The sequence below is a fragment of the Diabrotica undecimpunctata genome, chromosome 9, assembly GCF_040954645.1.
Source record: "Diabrotica undecimpunctata isolate CICGRU chromosome 9, icDiaUnde3, whole genome shotgun sequence".
NCBI classification, from domain to species: domain Eukaryota; kingdom Metazoa; phylum Arthropoda; class Insecta; order Coleoptera; family Chrysomelidae; genus Diabrotica; species Diabrotica undecimpunctata.
In genome coordinates this window covers 117,920,661-117,942,678 of record NC_092811.1, presented here as the reverse complement: position 1 = coordinate 117,942,678, position 22,018 = coordinate 117,920,661, and the positions used below count along the sequence as shown (strand labels likewise).

At 32.7% G+C, this 22,018-nt stretch overlaps 1 protein-coding gene across 7 annotated transcripts in view; it reads left to right on the top strand.

Moving 5' to 3' along the window:
- Positions 1–22,018, top strand: part of LOC140450839 (UDP-glycosyltransferase UGT5-like) — a 125,947-nt gene that overhangs the window by 90,068 nt on the left and 13,861 nt on the right. For 6 of the 7 annotated variants that reach the window (XM_072544516.1, XM_072544517.1, XM_072544518.1 and 3 more), the window contains exons 2-3: positions 17,239–17,600; positions 19,771–19,993. In XM_072544516.1, coding sequence (XP_072400617.1) covers positions 17,239–17,600; positions 19,771–19,993 — 585 coding nt within the window. Of the gene's footprint in view, positions 1–6,782; positions 7,289–17,238; positions 17,601–19,770; positions 19,994–22,018 lie in introns of those variants that run through there. The other variant, XM_072544515.1, reaches the window with a different exon arrangement.

The window sequence follows — 22,018 nt, the reverse complement described above, 5'->3', positions numbered from 1 at the left end:
GCACACTATCGGTTAATGGCTCTTTCCTATCAGAGAAGTCAACTGTGTCCCCTAATTTTCAAACTATCAAAGGGTTGGAAGAAGCAGGAGCTTATGCAATCATATATGAACAAAAGTCACTCACTGTTTGCAGACAATTTTTATAGCAGCCCAATCTTGTCACTTTTTTTTGTGTGAACATACAACGAATTCTTGTGGCAGAAAGCTTTCTTTACCAGAAAAATTGAAAAAGGTGAAGTAGATTGAAGAAATTTTAACATTTTCTTGGTGTTTTACTGGAAAGACAGAAGAGATGTTATATTGATAACAACAAAGCATGAAACAAAATGGTTGGTCTTGAAAAATTGATCCTACTACTAAAGAGCCAGTGAGGAAATTAGATTGTATTATTGCATACAATAAACAAATGGGATTAGTCAACCGCTTGGAAATGAAGATAAGTAGCATTGATTGAACGAGCAAGATCAATAAATGGCATAAAAAAATTATTTTTTCACACAGTAGATATCTGTGTACTAAATTTCTATGCTTTATTATTGACAAACCAGACTACGCCTATGCCACTTTTTGTATCTCTATGTCAACGAGTGTTATGCGAAAATTATTAGTTCTTTGGACTAAATGATAGCTGCGGTTTTTAGGGTCTTTTAATTTTTTTAATTTTAAATAAAAAATTGTTAACCTCTATATTACAGTATCTAAGGCCTGAGCTCTTAAATTATTCATAATCTCACTTTAAAATTAATTCAGTAGACAATTATTTATTTTACTTATATTTATTTTAGCGTAATTTTTACATTACTAGTCGCAGTTTAGTTTCCAAATAACTATTTTTAAAATGGAATAATAATTTTTGTATAAGTACCTAGTTTTGTAAACGATTCGATATTTACGGAAAAAACACATATTTTCATTTGTTTCCAAATAATATCAAATGTAAGTAGTTTTTATGAGTTAATTTGAGTTATGTTTGCTATTGAGCTATACCGGGGAAGCATATTCATCCACCGAGTATACAAGTCCGAGAGCGGATGATCTGAGTACGGAGGCTGAGTACCACCATGTAGTGCCACATAGCTTTTGGACTATATTATTCCTCATTTTCAGTTTTGCTGTCATTCTTTGTAGATGTTCTTTAAAACTTAATGTTTTCTCCAGAGTCACTCCAAGATATTTTGGTTATGAGTTATGAGGGAGCAGTCTGTTTTCAAAGTGAACGAAGAGTTTTTTGTTGGCTTGGGCATTAATCAGATGGAAACAGCACACTTCGGTTTTTGTTGCATTCATCCGTAGCCTCCATTTGCGAAAGTATTCTCCCATAATGGCAAGATCAACCGTTAGTATTATTTCTGTGATATCCATGTTATTATGTCTTTTCACCAACCATTAGAGCAGGCCGGATTTAGGAGTGTCTTTGGAACGAATGACCACCTACAAGTAATAAAATCCTTAATAGAGAAAGTTGCAGAATACAACAAGGCATTGATATTAATATTTGTAGACTTTGTGAAAGCGCTTGACTCAGTCCAGCATAGCTCCATGTTAAGAGTTCTTACAATGTGCAGCATTGATCATAGGTACACAACTCTTCTTCGGAATATATATATAATAGCGCAACAGCTGCAGTTAGAATGTATTATGGCAACACAAATACATTTCCCTTCGAAAGGGGTATTAGGCAAGGAGATACCATCTCTCCTAAGCTATTCACCGCTTTGTTGCAGAGTGCTATGAGAAACAATAATTGAGAGAATATTGGAGTCAACATAAATGGAGAATTTCTGAACAACTTGAGATTTGCAGACGACATAGTCCTTATTGCAGACCTGCCAGCTTCTTCAAGACCTTTAGAGCTCGTGTACATGAGTTGGACTTTAATTAATTTCTCCAAAACACAATATATGACCAACCTAGTACTGGCGAAAAACATCTCAACTAACGGCACGCAAATTGAACAGGTGTATAACTATAAATATCTGGGTCACGAGATTAAATTAGGAAGAGATAATCAAACAACGGAGCTAAACAAGAGAATAGGACTGGCATGGATGGCTTACGGAAAACTGAGAGTCTTTAGATCAGATATTCCCATCTGCTTGAAAAGGAAGGTCTTTGATCAATGTGTACTCCCAGTTCTAACGTATGGAGCAGAAACATTGAACCTTACCAGAAAAGTAATCAATAAAATACAAGTAGCACAGAGAGCGATGGAGAGGTCAATGCTGAATATATACCTCAGAGACAGAGTATCAAATACAATAATAAGGAGAAAAACTGGAGTTACTAACGCACTTCAAAGGATTACAACATTGAAATGGAACTGGGCGGAAGATTAAAAGATGGAAGGTGGACGAAGAAAATTCTGGAATGGGAGACTTAGACACGATGCTTATCGTAATCGAGGACGTCCTCCAGCAAGGTAGTCAGATGACATCAAGCGCATTCAGCACAATTGGATTCAGGGTGCTTAAGATAGAATGTATTGGAATTATTTACAGGAGGCCTATGTTCAGCAGTGGACTTAAAACGGCTGATGATGATATCTTGCTGCAATGGTCCAATCGTCAGCGTAGCCAAATTTCTGTGAAGTTGTCTCAGGTAGGTTCTATTACAACAAGTCTATGTTAGCTTTGTAGAAAATCTGGAAGTACTGTACGTGAAGCTACTAGTGTTTGATTGTTTTCATTTGTGGAAACAAAACATAGGTCTGGGTTGTAATCTCGCCTCCAGGCTGCAGATCGAAAAGTTCAGTTTAGCAGAGCCTCGCTGTTTTGATAACTGTGCCTATACTTCCACAGTTCATGATGACTGTTGAAGTTTTCAACATAAACTGGGGGGTGTGATGGGTGTAAATAACATGCGGAGGCCACAGTTGGATGGTAAGTTTCACTCAATAAATTATAGCCATGAATTCTTCCTCTAGCGAGAATCTGTTCTTCGTTTTCTACATGGGTTTTCTGAATTGTGACCATGTCGATATTATTTTCAATGAGTACCTTTTGAAGGTACTAACATTTACTTTTACTAATACCTTCTATATTTAAATAGCAGATTCGGATGCTTGGTCCGAGTCCTTTTGTCGGTTGGTCCTGTGAAGGTCCATTTAAATTGTTGGTTGGAGCCATATCTTATATTCGTGATGTGTTCTTGCCAGGAGATCTAGAGATTCTAGATTGTCTATCTGCCTATTGTGCTAGTTAATTTAGCATTACCCAGGGTGCACTTGTAGTATTCTTCTACGAACGCCAACTAGCTCTTCATCCCTTTAATAACTTTAATTTTTAAAAAAATTATTAAAAAAAAATTAATAAAATAAAATAATAGTTATTTAACCAACAAGTGTATTAATAAGGGCGATTAACAATATTGAGATATTTTAACTCGTGATCGGAGCGAGCTCGTTAATGTTCGAGATTGTTAATCGCTATTTTAATTCACGAGTTCGTTACAAAACTTTTTTGCCGACCGTACTTTTCAGAAATAAAGATATCTTAGTTTAAATTTTTATTTACTTAATGATAAACAACAATTTTTTCAGCTTTCATTAACTTTATTCCTATTATAAGTTTAATTTTCCTTAGTGGTAGTTTTATTATTGTAAACATACATGTTAATATTCGAAATAGTACAATTACTGAAATTAAAGGAAGGTATTGATAAATGATTATCTGCTGTATAGCATTTTGACAAATTTATATTTAAGTCTTCTTGGACCTCTGTAAATTCTGTGATAGAAGAAGAATCGGTGGTGCTAAAGGAAGTAATTTGACAAGGTTTAGTGGTATTTTGTCCCAAGAGTTTTTCAGCCGTCTCAGGTTTATTCTGCATAGAATCATCTATATAACCTTCTGCTACAGCAGTCGATCTCCAGCCACCTAGTCTTTTAATAGCTGAAAAGTCTGCATCACTGTCACACAGTATTGAGGCAGAGGAACGTCTAAAACAATGCCCAGTGTAGAGATGCGGGTGCTCTAATTTTAAGAATTTAGCAATAACGGAAGGAATTTTGGAAAACGTATTTATACCAACTGGCTGTGTGGAACATTTGTTATTTTTATAAAAAATTAAAAATCGTTTATGTGGTGTGTGCGCCGGTCTTAAAGAAGTATAGTTTTTGATCGCATTAAGAATGGTATTTGCTTCGTTATCTACTATGGTAAATATTCTATTTGTGTGTGTTTTTGATACTTTTATTGTGACAAGAAACTTTGACACCAAGTTTTGAACGTTATTTGTTTCTAATTTCAATAGTTCGTCCTTTCATAACGCACCAGCTACTCCGAAAATCAATGCAACCTTCAAAATGAAATGTTATGAAATACGAGTATTAAATATATAAACTTAATTTATTGGTTTATCTCGTTAGGAGCATCAGAGATGAATTTCTGGACATGTTCTTTTTCAAGTATTTTTGATTTCTTTGGTACATAACCTGTTTTTTTTTTCTTGATAAACATAATTAACTTATTACATTTAGATATATCAATGTTTGATTTTAAACTTAAGGTTGATTTTAGCATCGAATATTTGGGACACAAACTTGCTATTAGTCCTTTTCCGGCAATGTTTGAAAAATATGTCAACAATACAGATTCTGAATGTCGTATTATTTTTCTCTCGTCACACCATGCAATAAATTTAGCGTATGTTTTTTCGTACAACACTCTGCTTTTTTCAGGCAGTAAACTTAAAAATATTTCATTTGTAGTTTCTGCCTCTTATGGTGGATTTAAATTAAACTCTTCGTCAATATCCATCTTTTGATTTTTCAAATACACAGAATTTTAAACAATAAAGTAAATAATGACATACAATGACAGATAGAACTAACAGCGGCTACTTCATTTTAAATTTTTTAGTGGGAATATAAATATGTATATGTTTGGTTGCGTACACCACAGGTCACTGCCAATCACAGAGCGTTTAATTAATTTATGCAAGCAATGTATGTTGTGTTGCCTATAATGAAATCGTTCATTAATAGAAAATCATTCATTAATAGGGGTCATTAATCAATGATTTTGAGGGTGTTACAATTGATCATAAATGGACGGTCAACGGAAAATAAAACTTAATAGGTATTTAAAAACACTACAGCGAATTAACGTCAGAAGCTCGATCTTTTTTGCTTGATGGTCAGAGGAAAAATTAATTCTGTAATAATATAAAATTTCATAATGGTAAGTACTGTGCCATTATGAAATTAAAAATAATTTATTTAAGAGCGTTTTTTAAGTTCCTCTAATATATTACGAGTACGGTGATCACTCGTCTAGAACCTAAAATAATATTTTTAGAACAATCGGATCATCCATGCGAAACTTTGAATGCAATAACAGATTATTCTTGAAATCTGAATTTTACAAATCGGTTGTCAGTTGTATCGTAAATATTGTATTATAATGTGCTCTGTTGTTTTTGTCGTTTTGTTTTTGGTTGTTTCTTTCGAATATGTACATGGTGCGCGGATTTTAGGGATCTTTCCAACTCCTTCTGTAAGCCATCAAATAATTTTTCAACCAATATGGAAAGAACTATCACTAAGAGGTCACCAGCTAACCGTAATTACAACGTATCCAATCCGAGATAATCGTTTGTCAAATCTAACCGAAATAGATGTGTCGTTTACGTTTGATCTATTTGCAAAGTCTGAAATGTTAACAAATCTAGCTAAACCGGATGCATTATCTTACGAAAAACAGATTTATTTGCTAGAAACCTGTTTCTTAATAACAACAGCTCAATTAGAATATCAACCTGTACAAGACTTACTTAAAAGCAATAAAACTTTTGATTTGATACTCTTACAACAAACGCACAACTGGAACTTGGTGTATGGTTTTGCTGCAAAAATCAGGGTTCCTGTGATAGGTTTGTATATTTGAGTACTTTAGTGTTGGTGTAACTTTTAGACTATTTAAATGATTATTTAAATGTACAATGCGTTAATATTACACTTAAAACTGATTCTTTAATACAATCTTTATTTTTATTAATAGATAAACTAGCAGTTTAGTTTTTAATATCTTCTAAACCATCACATCAGCGTTTTTTACACATTTTAAACTAAAAAGTTAATCACAAACAGTTATTTTTGTGTGTTCAGTAAAAAGTATTAATAGTGAGTTATACAGGGTAATCAGCTTTTGTGACAAGTGAGTGTCATACTCGCTTGAGTGAGTGCCGGTTGATGTTCCAGCGCAGCACCTTCAGCGTGTGGAGCTCTTGTTGTTTAGCTCACTTGTGGTTGTAGTTGTTGTTAGGCTGTAGCTGATTGTATGACAGGGGGCCGTCTCCACAATACCAACGACCCGCATGCTATCACGTCTAGCGCTGGCTTCAGACGTGCCCTGGCGATCCCCAGGCAGCAACACTAAACATAAATTGTTATTCTTCATTTTCATGGGTGTGCATTTTATACCTACCTAGGTGTCAGTTTTTGTTCTACAACAGGCATCCCTGCTACCTTCTGGGTATTGGTGCTACGAAAAACCACCCAATTCGCAGGGGGCCGCGCCTGATAGAAATGACAATAAACTTCTACCTATTATTATTATCATTATTAATTGTAACTATGTTATTACCAGATTTGAGTTTCTAGAAACATTGAACTTCTTATCATTGCCGTTTTGTTTTACTTATATATGTTTAAAGTATTTAATTATAGCAGCTGATAAACAGTGTTTGCATTAAATATGAATAATTGTGATATTGTTTAACAAAAAATCGAAACCTTTTTTTATATATATTTCATTGTGTTTGGTGACACTCAATAACAAAAAGCGTGGATTGTCTAAATAAATTTTTAAGTTACAAGAAAATATGCGAGCTATTTTATTTATATGTTTTGTGGTGTTTACTATTGAAAACGTATATGCAGTCCGAATATTGGGAGTATTTCCATCACCTTCAATAAGTCATCAGGTATTTTGCCAACCGATATGGAAAGAACTTTCACTCAGAGGACATCAAGTAACAGTTATCACTCCGTGTCCGCTTAAGGAAAAACAATTAACAAATTTAACAGAAATTAATGTTTCGTTTGTACTGGAACATATGGGAAAGTCTCCTTTGATTAAAAAGCTTGCAAATACCGAAGAATCGCGGTTGAATAAGCTGATTTACTTACTAGAGGCGCTGTTATATTACCTACCAGCCCTAATAGAGCATGAGCCGGTGCAACAACTGATAAAAAGTAGTGATAAGTATGATCTACTTATTCTGCAGCAAAGTCTCAGTTGGAATCTGGTGCATAGTTTTGCTGCAAAATATAAAGTACCTGTTGTGGGTAAGTTTGTCTTCATCTGATAACTATTTTATGCATATTGTTATATTTAACTCTTTCCCGTAAATCTTTTTCTCCATAATCGAACTTTATCTTTCTTGGTTTTTTGTTTGTTCTTGGTACTCCTTATATACATATATTCATCATTATTCTTCTGCAAATGCCAGTTTAGCGACAAAGGTCGAAAATGATCAGATCTTCGGACTTTAGAGACAGCTGCTCTAAAGAGTTCCACATTTGATGTAGTTACATGCTTACCATTCTCTTAGGTTGCGCAGCAATGATATTTGACGTCTATCTAGACTTCTCCTTAGGTGTTTTTCTGCATAATCAGTTGGAGCAAGGTGTATCTCTCTCCACATGCCATGGGTCCAAGCTATTAATCCATTAAATGACCATATTGAAGGGTAATTTTTCTCATCACGACGAATTTGCTTGAAAATTTGGATTTAGGTTCCTCTTACCCTCTACTTTACTTTTAAACTTGAGCCCAAGTTTGCTTCCTTCTCTTTACCTATTATTCTCAGTACTTCATTATTCGTAACTCTATCTACCCAGGAAACCCTCATAATTCTTCTATAGATCCACATTTCAAAGGCGTTAAGTCGTCTCATTGTGTCTAGATTTAACCTCCATGATTCCACTCCATAGTATAGTACACTGTATACGTAACATTTTGTTAGGCGTACTTTAAGAGCTAATGTTAAATCTTTGCCACATAGGACCTTTTTAATTTTTATAAAATTAGAACGTGCTTTTTCGATTCTGACTTTGATTTCTGCAGTGTAGTCATTATTTTCTATTATAAGTGTTCCTAGGTAAGTGTACTTTTTTACTCTTTCGATCTGCTGGCCTTCTACTGTCAAGATTTCGTTAGTATTATGGTTGTTTTTAGAAATTTTCATAAACTTCGTCTTTTTGATATTGAGCGAGAGTCCATACTCCCTACTACACATTACTATTTTACTTATGAGTCTTTCCAGGTCTTGTAAACTATCGGCTATTATTACTGTACCATCTGCATATCTGATGTGGTTAACTAAGACTCCATTTACCCTTATGCCGACTGTTTCATCTTTCAGAGTTTCTCGAATTACCTCTTCAGAATAAGCGTTAAATAATAGAGGTGATAGTATGCAGCCTTGCCTGACTCCTCTCTTTACTTTCATTTCTTCAGATGTCTCTTTTTCAATTCGTACTATTGCTCGCTGATTGTAATAAAGGTTTGTTATTAGCCTTAAATCTCTTTGATCTAGGTTTTTATTTTTTAGAATTTCCATGAGCCGGTCATGTTATACTTTATCAAACGCTTTATTGTAGTCTATAAAACAGACGTAAAGAGGACGGTTAACATCCAAACATCTCTGCGTCAGCACGTTGAAGGAGAATAGTGCCTCTCTGGTACCCATACCATTGCAGAACCCATATTATGTGTCACTAATATCCAGCTCCAGTTTAGTGTGAATTCTGGCGTGGATAATTTTCAACAGAATTTTCAAGGTATGTGACATTAAGCTTATGGTTCGATAGTCACTGCACTCTTTGGCATTCACTTTCCTTGGCAAACACACAAATGCTGATGTCAACATTTCTCTAGGGATGATTCCCGTAGTATAGATAGCGTTGAACAGTTCTACTATTATGTCTAGGTTTTTCTCATTCACCAACTTTAATAGCTCGCTTGGTAATTTATCTGGACCAGCAGATTTGTTGGTTTTCATTGAGTTTAATGCCTGACTAACCTCTGATTTGGTTATCTCTGGGCCTGCATCTCCCGTTTCGCTATCTGCATATGTACTAGCTTCTCTCTGGTCATGAAATAATTCCTCGATGTACTCTTTCCATCGTCGTAGTTTTTGTTCTGTCTCCAATATAATCTTACCATTTTTGTCGAGCAATATATTCGAGGTTCTTCTACTTCCTACTCCGGCTAGTTCTTTGACTTTTTTATGTAGATTAAAGTTGTCATATCTGTTTTGCAGTTCTTCTATTTCTTTACATTTTTCAGAGAAGTAGGTTTCTTTAGCCTCCCAAATTTTTCTTCTTATTTGGTTTTGAAGCTGTTTATAGCGGGTTGTATTGATGGTTTTGTTTTTTCTCCTTTCATTCATCAACTCTATAATTTCCTCGGTCATCCATTCTTTTTTCTTACATTTGGTTGTTGTAAGTACTTTCTTACTTGGCTCCAATATAGAGGTTTTGAAGAATTGCCACTGCTGTTCTACGTTGCAATTATTTCTTGGGTTTTTATCTAGATTTCTGTTGATTTCGTGTTTCAGATTTTCTTTTGTTTCTTCTGACTTTAGTTTCTATATGTTAAGTTTATTGTTATTGCGGCTCTTTTGCGTCTTTTTTAGTTGAAGTTGAAACCTAGCAATAAGAAGACTGTGATCAGAGGATACGTCTGCTCCTGGATATGCCTTTACTGCCTGAATTGAGTTTCGATATCTGTGTTTTATTACGATGTAGTCAATTTGATTTTTGATGATTTTATTGTCTTTGTCAGTTGGTGATTTCCATGTATAAAGGCGTCGCTTGGGTAATTTAAAAACTGTAATTGCGGCTATAACATTATGCTCCTGGCAAAATATTTTTATTATTCTTATGCAAACGATTGGAGTCGTTTAAACAATTTATCTTTATTTTCTAGATCTAATTAAAAAAAAATTAACGTACGCATTTGAGCGGTTCCGTATAGATTTGAGATTAGTTGCAGTTCCTGTCATCTAATTTCTGCAAGAGCAAGTCATATTTGTGAACAGTTCGCCCATCGAAGCACTATATATGTCAATTTTGTATATTTATGCGTAATTTTATTAATGTAAATTAAAAGATAAATACATTATTTAAAGATAAATACATTTTTTCCTTTACGTCAACATTTAATTTTGTCAATATGAATATCAATGTGAAATAGTTCGTCACACATAATATGTTTTATTTTTAAAACAGTAATTCCAAATATGTCCCAATTTCTGTATTCACATTTTTCGTGCAATGTTAAAATTTTTGCATTTTACATAAACAGCAATTAAGCGATAACTTTTAGCAATTTATGTGACATTCTTAGACACAAAGGAAGGGTACACGAATAAAAGGGGCTCATCGGCATTTTGTCCGTTTTTAATCCAGTAAAATAAGGCAAAAAAGGGGGCAAACCTCGGAATGAAAGATAATAAGCTGAAAATTTGCATACGTGTTTATTTTGATGATATAAAACTTACCTCAAAAGTCTCATATAATCACGTGTCCGCGACTTAAGATATTAAAGGTCAAAGGCCACGAAAATGAGTTTTCTGCAAATATCTCGTTTCCCTTACACTTTATGACATTTAAGGTGGTAAGAAAAATTGTAGAATGGAAAATTCTCTTCAATTTTTGTCTGAAGTACTTTTATGTACCTTCAACCCTTCTTAAGATAGAGCGCAAAGAGTTGGGGACCGCTTACCTGTGTATACGGTAACGCGAATTATCATTAAATTTTTATTATTTATTATTTAATAAACTATATTTATAGATATTAATTATAAAATATATATTTTTTATATAATATTTATTTTATTTTTAACAAACATACAATATTAAATAAAATACTTTTCGTCCATATTACTACGAATATTATATCTCGAAATACAAATCTCTTGTACGGCGGTTGCTGTTTCTGCGAAGCTGTAGCAGATGCTCCTTTGTTATATATGACCTAACCGGTTTTTTTTTAATATAACTTTTTACACACCGTGGCTAATGAGTTTGGGACTTCTATGTATATACGCACAATAGCGGTGGAGGGATATTTCACTTCATGATGGGAATGGTAGGGTAGAGCTATTTCTCTGCGTTAGTATTTCTTTACCGAAAAAAATTTATTTTATCGTTCAGTTGAAAACGACATCTTAGCATCGACAGACGTATAATTTTGAGTGAATATTTTTAATTGCAATGGCCGATTTGTGTTTTATTTGTAACAAGTTAATATCAGAAGGTGTCTCTGTGAGTCTTGTGCGTGGCTTACAAACATTAAAAACTGCAAGTATTGAAAGAAATGACGGTCATATAAATTATTTAAATACTACAACATATATTATCGATGGTGGATTTCTTTTGCACCGCGTTGTATGGAATAAAGATGATACTTTCTGTAATATTTTACATAAATACGTCAGATATATACAAACACATTATGGCTCAAGTATCGTTGTTGTATTTGATGGTTACGCAGACTACACTAAGAACATTAAAGCAATGGAACAACTAAGAAGAACTGCAGGAATTTCAAAATCTTACGAACTCTGTTTTGATGAAACAATGAATGTGCCTATCGGCCAAGAAAAATTTTTATCGAACACATCTAATAAAAAAAACTTTATAGACATGCTTATCGACAAATTAAAAGCTGTTAATATCACTACAAAACAAGCCAGAGATGATTCTGATTTTCTCATTGTAGAAACAGCTATTGCCGAGTCTGAACATGTAGGAAAAACTTCCGTCATTCTAGGAGAAGATATTGATTTGCTAGTTATCTTGATAGGACGAGCTCAATCACATCAACAAGAAATTTTTTTTAAAAAAATTGGTAAGAGTAATGTGGAGACAAAATTATATTCATCGAAAAGTTTTGATAAATACCCTCATTCTAAGAAACACATCTTATTTTTACACGCGTTTAGTGGATGTGATATGACTTCTGCGATTTATAGGAAAGGTAAAATATCGTTTATTAAAATGTTCGAAAAAAATCACCATTTACATCAGTCACCTCAACTATTTCAACAAAAAAACTGCTCTGTACAAGAATTATTTGAAAATGGAGTACGTATTTTCTTGCAGCGTATAATGCTCCAACATCAGAAGACGATATAGACTCTTTTCGATACACCCAGTTCATCAAATCAACAAGACTCAACAAACCAGTGCAGTTATCAAGTCTTCCACCTTCAAGTGCAGCAGCTCGTCAGCATATTATTCGTGTCTATTATCAGACCCAAATTTGGTTGGGAAATGATTTAGAACCCCAAGAATTCGGCTGGGTAATGCAAAATGAATTTCTGTTTTTTTTTGCAATTTCAAGAAAGGTTGTGGTTCTAATTGCGGATGCAGGAAATCAGGATTGCAATGTACTTTAATTTGTGGGCAGTGTAATGGACAATCATGTCTAAACGCTTCATCAACTTCAGATGATTTCAATGAAGAAAGTGAATATGCACCTGATATTCTTGAATATTTTTTTTCTGATACTTTAATAAACGAGAATGATGATGATGAATCCTATATTGAGCACTCAGAGGAAGAAGAAGAAGAAGAAAAAGAAGAAGAAGACGATGAAGAAGAAAATTAATACAAAAATATTAACCATACATAATAAAAGAATATATATTATATTTGTAACTTTAATAAATCGATTATTGGATTAATAAATAAATATATAATTTAAAAAAATAATAAATATGATTTTTTCAGTATTTAATTAAATATAAAAATGATTATTGTTGAATTCTGCACTTGATCTTAATTTATCGTATATATACAGCTGTTAAAAATATCATTAAAGTTCATTTGAAATATTTCATTTAATATTGTATGTTTGTTAAAAATAAAATAAATATTATATAAAAAATATATATATTATAATTAATATCTATAAATATAGTTTATTAAATAATAAATAATAAAAATTTAATGATAATAATAGTATTTTAAGTGAATAATTAACTATATAACTTATTATTTATTGAATCCTACTGGCTGACTTCGCGTTACTGTATACACAGGTAAACGGTCCCCCACTCTTTGCGCTCTATCTTAAGAAGGGTTGAAGGTACATAAAAGTACTTCAGACAAAAATTGAAGAGAATTTTCCATTCTACAATTTTTCTTACCACCTTAAATGTCATAAAGTGTAAGGGAAACGAGATATTTGCAGAAAACTCATTTTCGTGACCTTTGACCTTAAATATCTTAAGTCGCGGACACGTGATTATATGAGACTTTTGAGGTAAGTTTTATACCATCAAAATAAAGACGTATGCAAATTTTCAGCTTATTATCTTTCATTCCGAGGTTGACTATTTGAGTAAATCAATATTTAAGGAATAATTTTCATATGGCCTCTTTAAAACACACATAAACAACTGTAAAATAATATCCTCTGATTACTGAATGTCTGTATAATATAAATTTACTTGTGTTTGTCTAATTATGTACTCGTTATAGACGATCTGTTAACATTCACGCACCATGTCAGATATCTGCAAATAAACAAGCGGCTCATTCTTGCAATGTGCCCCTTTTGGTACTTTATCTAAAAGCATAGTCTCCTTAACGATTAAACAAAAGTTGGGTTTATCTGTGAGGAAATTAATGCAAACAATGTTTCTACTGTTTATTGATATAGCAATATATGTTTAATTTTACAATGTTACATTAGTTTAAAAAACTTACTACTTATAATTTAATGTTAGTGTAGTATTCGGCTGCATTCGTTGAACAGAACTTCTTTAAATCTTGCAGGTCCTTTTATTTTTCTGCAGAAATTGGCAAGACATCTTTCTAGGCAGATCCTGGTAGTATGAATTTAGTACCAAGTCTTTATGCGTCTTTTGTTTGTTCCAGCGATAGAGGCCTGTTCCCACACTCCATTGTATGTTGAACGGAAGTAGATGTTAGTGTTTGAATTAGTAATTTTTAGTTCCTTTTTCGGTCGTGATGGAAATGTTGATTTCTTGGCATATATCGTATCAAGATGAGATGTCCAACTTCGAAAAAATAAATGGTCAACATTAATTACCTCAAATGGCGTCGGTGTTTGACGAGCATCCTTAACTACCTTAATCTAATCGTCAGGAACCTGTCCTAGTTACAGATTTGATAAGTCCCATATTTTTATTGCACTCTAAGTATGAGTGCCCTCTTACTGGAAATGTCATCATTACAGATTTAAACTATTTTTCTGCATGAATTATATCATGAAGGAACCGAAACATTGTAAAATTTTTGTTTTGGCCACTGCAAGAGTCACAAAAGATACTTAGGTGTTTTGTATTTAATTATTATTTATTATTATTATTATTTTATAATATTGTACACGAAGTGGTGAACAAGAGAACAAACGTCATCACTACCTTTTTTCTCCTCTATTTCTGGATACATGTAGAAGATACTTTGTGATGTAGCCAGTACGTGAATATTAAATACATATTCAGAAAGTTGCCTTTTATAGTAGACATATGTCGCGTTCTGGGTCGAATGTCGCGTTCTGCGTCGACGTTCAGATAAATGTCACATCCTGCGTCGAATGTCACATTATTCACGTCATTTCATGTGACATTTCAGGTCGAATGTCACATTCTGCATCAAATGTCGCGTTCTGCGTCGACTGTCACATAACTGTCACGTCCTGCGTCGAATGTCACATCATTCACGTTATTTCACGTGACATTTCACGTCGAATGTCACGTTCTGCATCAAATGTCGCGTTCTGCGTCGGCTGTCACGTTTTGTTAGGCACTATATGGAAAAGAAAAATAATTGACAGTTGATAGTGAACGTTGACAGAAAAAGAATTAACAGTGGGCTTCTGTGTGTAACCATCGCTTTCATTTGACACCCCATACGTCAAAATCAGGCCAATAGCAACAAAGATACGTTATAGCGCCCACTTCGTAATGCCGTTATCTTTGTTTTTTGCCTCAACGTATTCGTTACCTCCTCCCAGTTCTAACGAGCCCTCGTACGTCATGATCAGACCAATAGAAACGAAGATATGACGTAATGCCCTTTTGGCATGCTCCGATGCGCACGGCACATACTATTTTAACTCCATTTTTCATCCTCTTTCCAACGATACCTCACACGTCATCCTACGTTAAGCCGTTTGGCAGTTACGTCGGGGGTTGCGATTTTAGGGGCATTTTTAACATTTATTGTTGTGTCACCACAAACAGTTACAAAAATAAGACAATGCAAAAATATTACATCAATGGTGGCAAAATACAAGAATAAAAAAAACTTACATGTCATCCATTTACAAACTCTAGGAGTTGGAGATACTACATAAACTTATAAAAAAACTGTTACCGCAAGAAAGGTTAACTTTTTGAAGTTATACTTCTATACGCACGGTCGGCGTTGGAAATTTGCATAAGAGTGAATCTGTGAAACCATTACATATGTAAGATAATGAGTAAGAGAGAGACAGAAGATATATTTTCTCTCTCTTCCTCACTCGAGAATAAAAATGTTCCTTTTGTATTTAATATTATATATTATATATTATATATATAATATTGTATATATATGTATATATAAAATATAATATGTATTAATATTATTATTTGTGTGATATATTTTGTATTATTTAAAATTAAACATTTATAATTATTTTAGGCTTTTGTATTTCAAAATAATCACTTTTTTACCGAGAACTGTCAATTTTGAAATCCGTTAGTGCCATGTCTAATTGGCAAATCCTTTACGTGTTTGGTTCATACGCTGGTGGTTGTGAGTTCGAATCCCAATTATGAATTTCCTTTTTTATTTTTGAAATATTTAAAAACCTTACGTTAATCTTATTAAATATATGTAATATACGCAAAAAACATAAATTTTAAAATAAAATGAAAATTTACAACATAATCCGAGTTGTTGGTTTTTTATTTTTATCTTCGTAAAGTAAGTTATGTATATTGGCGGTTTTAAATACTTATGAATATTACATTTTAATTTATATTGTATTATTATATTAAATTATGTTGCAGTGTATTTATTGTATTGTAATTTTTATATTAATAACAAAATAAACAATGAATTTTACTGCAGAGTATGTTTAAATTTTTTTTTTGCATTCAACTCCTTTTATACATATATAAAAATAGAAATATATATTTTCATTAAAATATTGATACAATCCTTCATTTACTATACTCCTATTACAGGTCAAATGTTTATATACAGCAAACGATGCACCATATACCTATATAACTAATTCTTTTTCTCTTTCTGCTCTCTTTTACCTACAGCATTACATATGTAATGATTGTGCAGATTGACTCCTATATAAATTTTTAACGGCGAACGCGTGTTTAGAAGTATAATTTCTATCGGCAGTCCCACTGGACTGCCACACCCGTTTTTTTTTTAAACCGAAACAAACTAATAAGAAAATAATAAAGCTAGCTGTCATACGTTAACATTAAATTTAAAAACATGAAAACAAATAAAATAACAGCTAAAGTCAAAACCTAAAATTTACAATTTTAAATATTACAATTTTTAAATTTTAACGAAAGCAAAATATTATTTAAAAAGTCTTTACTTTAAATTTAAACATAAATAAAGTTACCTTAATTCACCAAAAAATTGCACTAAAATTTCTGGAACCAGAACTGGAACTATAACTGGGAGTAGACATGAGCTCCACTCTCTGTGCAACGAACACACGAACAAATTTATCTACATACTACCAAAAATCCCGGGGTGACAACCAGGGAGAAACAAAACGAGGATGGAACCGACTATTCTTCCAATCCTCACTTAAAATTTAACTGAACCATTAACTTCATACCACCGCTCTTCGCGGCTCCAACGAGAGTGACCTCATATTCTTCTAAATTCATTCGCTTAACTTAGCATAAACAAAACATATAAACTGGAATATTTATTTAAAACGCAAAATCGGGCGGTTTGAACAAAGAAATATCGAACAACATACGCAGCTGCGAAATAAATAAACAACTCTAAAATGGTTTATATTAACTCGAGCCGACCTAAGAAGGAATTGAAATATATTTCGGGTATTTTAACTTAAAAGATACGAACTAAGAAACATGGAAAAAATTATTCGTTATTATAATGTATATATGAGGGAATTTCAAAATACAAATCAAAATTCAATTCAAAATACAAATTTCCTTCAAGGAAAATGCAAATGCTACAATATTGATCTTTATTTTCAGGCATCTCCTCACTTGGACTATTCCTTCACTCCCACGATGCCCTTGGCAACCCAACTCATCCAATCGTATCACCCGACATGATGCTGAACTTCGCCGGAGAATTATCGTTCTTCGACAAGGTCCAAAGTTTTCTGTACAATATTTGGTACAGAATGTTTTATTACTGGTATGCTCTTCCTAAGGCGGATAAGATCGCTAGAAAATATTTTGGAGAAGACATGCCTTACTTGGGAGATCTGGAAAGAAATATTAGTTTATTGTTATTAAATGTGAATCCTATTATTCATAATGTAAGACCGAATGTTCCGAATGTGATTGAGATTAATCAGATGCATATAAAGGAGAGAAAACCATTACCTAAAGTAAGTATATTTTCCACGAAAGTCTATTTTTTTCTAAAACGGGAGTTAAAAACATGCAATGATTATTTTGTTCGATATTATTTTGAAAATTTTTTACATGTTTTATTTTCTTTACAGTTTCTGGCGCTGCATTTTCCATAAATTGATTTATTTCGTTAGAAAGCCCTGAGGATCACCCTCCAAACAGAAATTACCTTGATTTTTGAAATTTCCCTTAATCTCTTTTACCAATTGCCAAGCCATCTTAGTTTTATTTTCGCTACTTTCAATTCGTTATTTACAACAATTTTTTCGAGATTGAGTGAGTAAAGAATTGTATTTGCGTTTTTCTGTCCTGTAAATATCTTTATAATCAACAATATTGGTAGACAGTGTAAACAAATCATCAAGCCTAGATTAACAATGTTTTATATCATCATTTTTAAAGTACTTTTGTAATTTTTTTTATTGCTGCATTTTTCTCTTTGAGGGGAAAACATTGTATAACAATTTTCTGAACTATATTCATGAAAGCATCCCACTGATTATCTACTTCTAATGTCTCAAAAACAGATACCCAGTCTACATTACCTAACATGAATTTAAAAAAAAGTTTATTCTCCTTGCTTAATATTCGTTTTTTTATTGTATTTGACTTAAATCAATTTAATTCAAATTTTACCTTTTGAGCAGTATAATCAGATCTATGAGGATTGAATACAAGACAATCAAATATGTCAAGATTTGTAAAAATATTATCTATACAGTTTTTTTTGTTACCTTGTATGCGTGTATAGTCTTTGATGGAAAGTTTAATATCAAAGGAGCTCAAAAACATTTTTAAGGTGTCTGGGCACCTCGCACCCTCAAGCAGCATATCTAAGTTAAAATCACCAGCCAGAAAAATGATGGAGTCAACCAAATCACAAAGTATTTGGTCTAATTTGTTTATTAAAACTTGTGGGTCTTCTGTTCGGTAGAGGGATAGGATTACAATCTTCTTCTTATTAATTCGCACCTCTGCAGCGGAACACTCAAACATCGTTTCTTCTGATAAACTAGAAATATCTTCCCGGGCTTTTGCAATAAACGTGTCTTTGATGTATACCGCACTGCCACCATGCTCCTGTGAACTGCTTCTACAATATGAAGAGATCAGTTTAAAATTCCGCACATTGTAGTCCCGCAGTTGTTCTTCTGTTTTCCAGTGCTCAGTTAAACAAAGAGCAAAGCATTCATCGTGATCTTGTAGGATAAAATTAGTGGTATCAATACTTGTTTTAATTGATGGCGTATTTAAGTGGAATATAATTTCCTGTAGTGTGTTAAAAACAATTCAAGCTCGTCCGTGAGATGTTCTTCTATATCCAGAAGACTACTAGTTTGAAAGGCGGTTGCTCCATGGTCGTCATAAATAAATGTTTTTGGCGTATTACGGATCGGTTGGTTATTATGGTATACGTTAAAGAGTACTGGAGAGAGTACTCCTCCTTGTGATACATCGCTTTTTTGAGCATGACATTCACTTGTTTTTCCCTGGAACTCAACATGGAAACGTTGATTAATCAGAATCGATCGAAGGACTTCAACTATTTTGTAGCTTTTTGTTACTTTGTACATTTTGTTTAGGAGTATTCGATAGGTAACAGTATCATATGCGGCCGTTAGATCAATGAATACGACACCAGTCTTTAATCCCTTTTGATATCCGCCCTTGATGTACCTAGGTACGATTAAGTATTTGGCTAGTACATGACCATTTAGTTTTTTTAGAAAAAAAATCTCAAATATCACTAATTAAGGGATTTTTTCAACAAAAAATTGTAAATAACTCGAACAAGAAGCATTTTTTTTAAAATTATCAAGCTAAAAAGTATTTATTTCGATAAAACGCGCCTAAAAAAAATCCTACTCAAATCGATTCGGAAAATTGTTTTTTTGTTATCACTTATTTACTAATAACAATTTCCGACCCATTTGGAAAAATTTTAAAAAATGCATTTAAACTGAAAAAATTTATACACTCGAATCAAAACGTTTTGGTCCAATAGAAATGCAGAAAAAATTCGGTTTATTTTCTGCGTATGTGAGTAAATGGCTCGCCTATATTGCTTACATTATTTTACGTTTTAAAATACATTACTGAATGTACATTAATAATGGAGCTACTGCACTATTTGATTTTTTTCAGGATATACAAGAGTACCTAGACTCCGCTCCACAGGGAGTAGTTTACTTCAGTTTGGGATCAAATGTAAAAAGTGCCAATTTGACAGAGCAAGTAAGGAAAGAAATTGTTGCTGCATTGGGAGAATTACCTTACAAAGTTTTATGGAAATGGGAAACTGACTATCTTCCCGGTAAACCTGATAATGTAATGACTAAAAAGTGGTGCCCTCAACAGGATATTCTTGGTAAGTAGTGGTTTTTAACACTTTTTATTTTTTGTATTATTTTTATTTATTACTATTTTTTTTCCAATTTTTTTCAATTGATAAGTTAAATTTTTTTAAACTAATTATAATACCACGGAAAAATACATAGCAGAAGGAATCCTAGGAGTAAACGAATCTCTTCGAAACGAAACAAAAGTCTAGGGATATTTTGATAAGATGATTATTAAAAATAAATTTATGTGGTCGTTTAATTTCAATTGAACTTGTAAAGTTGCTCATCCTGTAGATTTTTGAGTTGTGCGGTTCTGCGGTATAAAAACTTTAGTTTTTATACTGTAAATATTCTGGTAGTTTCGATTTTGTTCGTGCTATACAGTTCTTGTTTAGTTTAGTGCAATAAAAATATTATTTATTCATCATGGAATGATGTAATTTAACTGGATGTGAATTTGGATTAGACTAATAGAGCTGTAGGCCTTCTTCAAGGTGGCATGCGGCAAATTACTGAGCGCCAAAGGAAACGGGACTGTCGAATATTTCGCAAAATTTACATTGGATCTAAAAACTGAAAAACACGTTTTCAATATTTTTCAAAATTCTATCGAATAACACCAAACATGACCTTCCACCCCAACCCCTAGGGGCTGAGGAAAACTTTGAAATTTTAAATAGAAACTCTAATTATAAATCTAAAAAAAACTATTTATTCTGATACCTTAGGAAACGATCTAATATTTCAAGGAATACAGTGCCAAATGAAAAACCGAAAAACACGTATTTTTCAAGAATTTCTCGAGTACATATATGGATATTTAAATCCTTTTGTCAAAGGATAGAGAATACAATAATTGGGACATTTAATGAAGATGGACGAAATATGGATGACAAATATGGTCCTAAAGAGAGGTCCAATCTCAAAAATCTTTAAAATATTAAATGTAATATCTAACAATAAAACACTGAAAACTTTTGTTTTCAAAATTTCCACAAAATTTATTATAATTTTTTTATCACTACAGCTATTTCGGTAGTGTGCCCTTCTCAAGTGAGCTATTTTTGTTATGCGTCTAAAACTTTGGTCTATAACTGAATAAGTTAAGGAGGGGAGAACTGTTTGTCTCAAGTTGGTCATTCAGAATTATGTCTGTATTTTTTAATTTGTTAATTTCCATAAATATTTCCATAAATATCCAATAAATATAGCTTAAGGCTTTTATTTTGAATGTGAATTTAAAATCCATCAATAAAAGCATGATTATGGTCTAGACTAGAAGGTTAAGTTCATGCGTAGAATCTGTTTTTCTATTATTGAAAGCTCTTCTTTATGTTCTGCTATTCGTTTATTAAAAGATCTACCAGTTTTACTGATATAAGTTTTTGGGCAGTCGCCACATTTAAGTTTGTATGCACTAAGTTGTAAGTGCGTTTTATTTTGGATCTTGTTGTTCTTAATATATTTGTCCAAGTTGTTGTGTGTTCTAAAAGCTGATGCTATTCCTTTCTTTTTTATGTGTTTGGATATTATGGACAATTCATCATCCCATCATATACAACATAAATCAGCATTCTACCATAACATGTTACATAGATTAACAGAAATTCCCATGTCAAAAAACAACTCCGAGATAGAATTGAATATCATTAAGCAACAAGCAGTGAACGATGGGTACAACAAACAAACAATAAATAAAATTTTAAATCAAAAACTACATAAGAAAGCCAGGCACTTAGTATTTCCACCATTAGAGAAAAATCCAGTACTTTCTGCTCGATTCTTCTCGGTTATATATACAGGCAAAATTTCAACAAAAATAGCCAAACACATAAAAACGAAAGGAATAACACCAGCTTTTAGAACAAATAACAACTTAGGCAACTATATTAGAACAACATGAGTCAAAATAAAAAGAACTTATACAGTGGTAAATACAAATTTAAATGTAACGATTGCCAAAAACTTACATCGGGCAAACTGGTAGAACTTTTATAAACGTATAGCAGAACACAAAAGGGCTTTCAATAATAGAAAAACAGATTTTACGT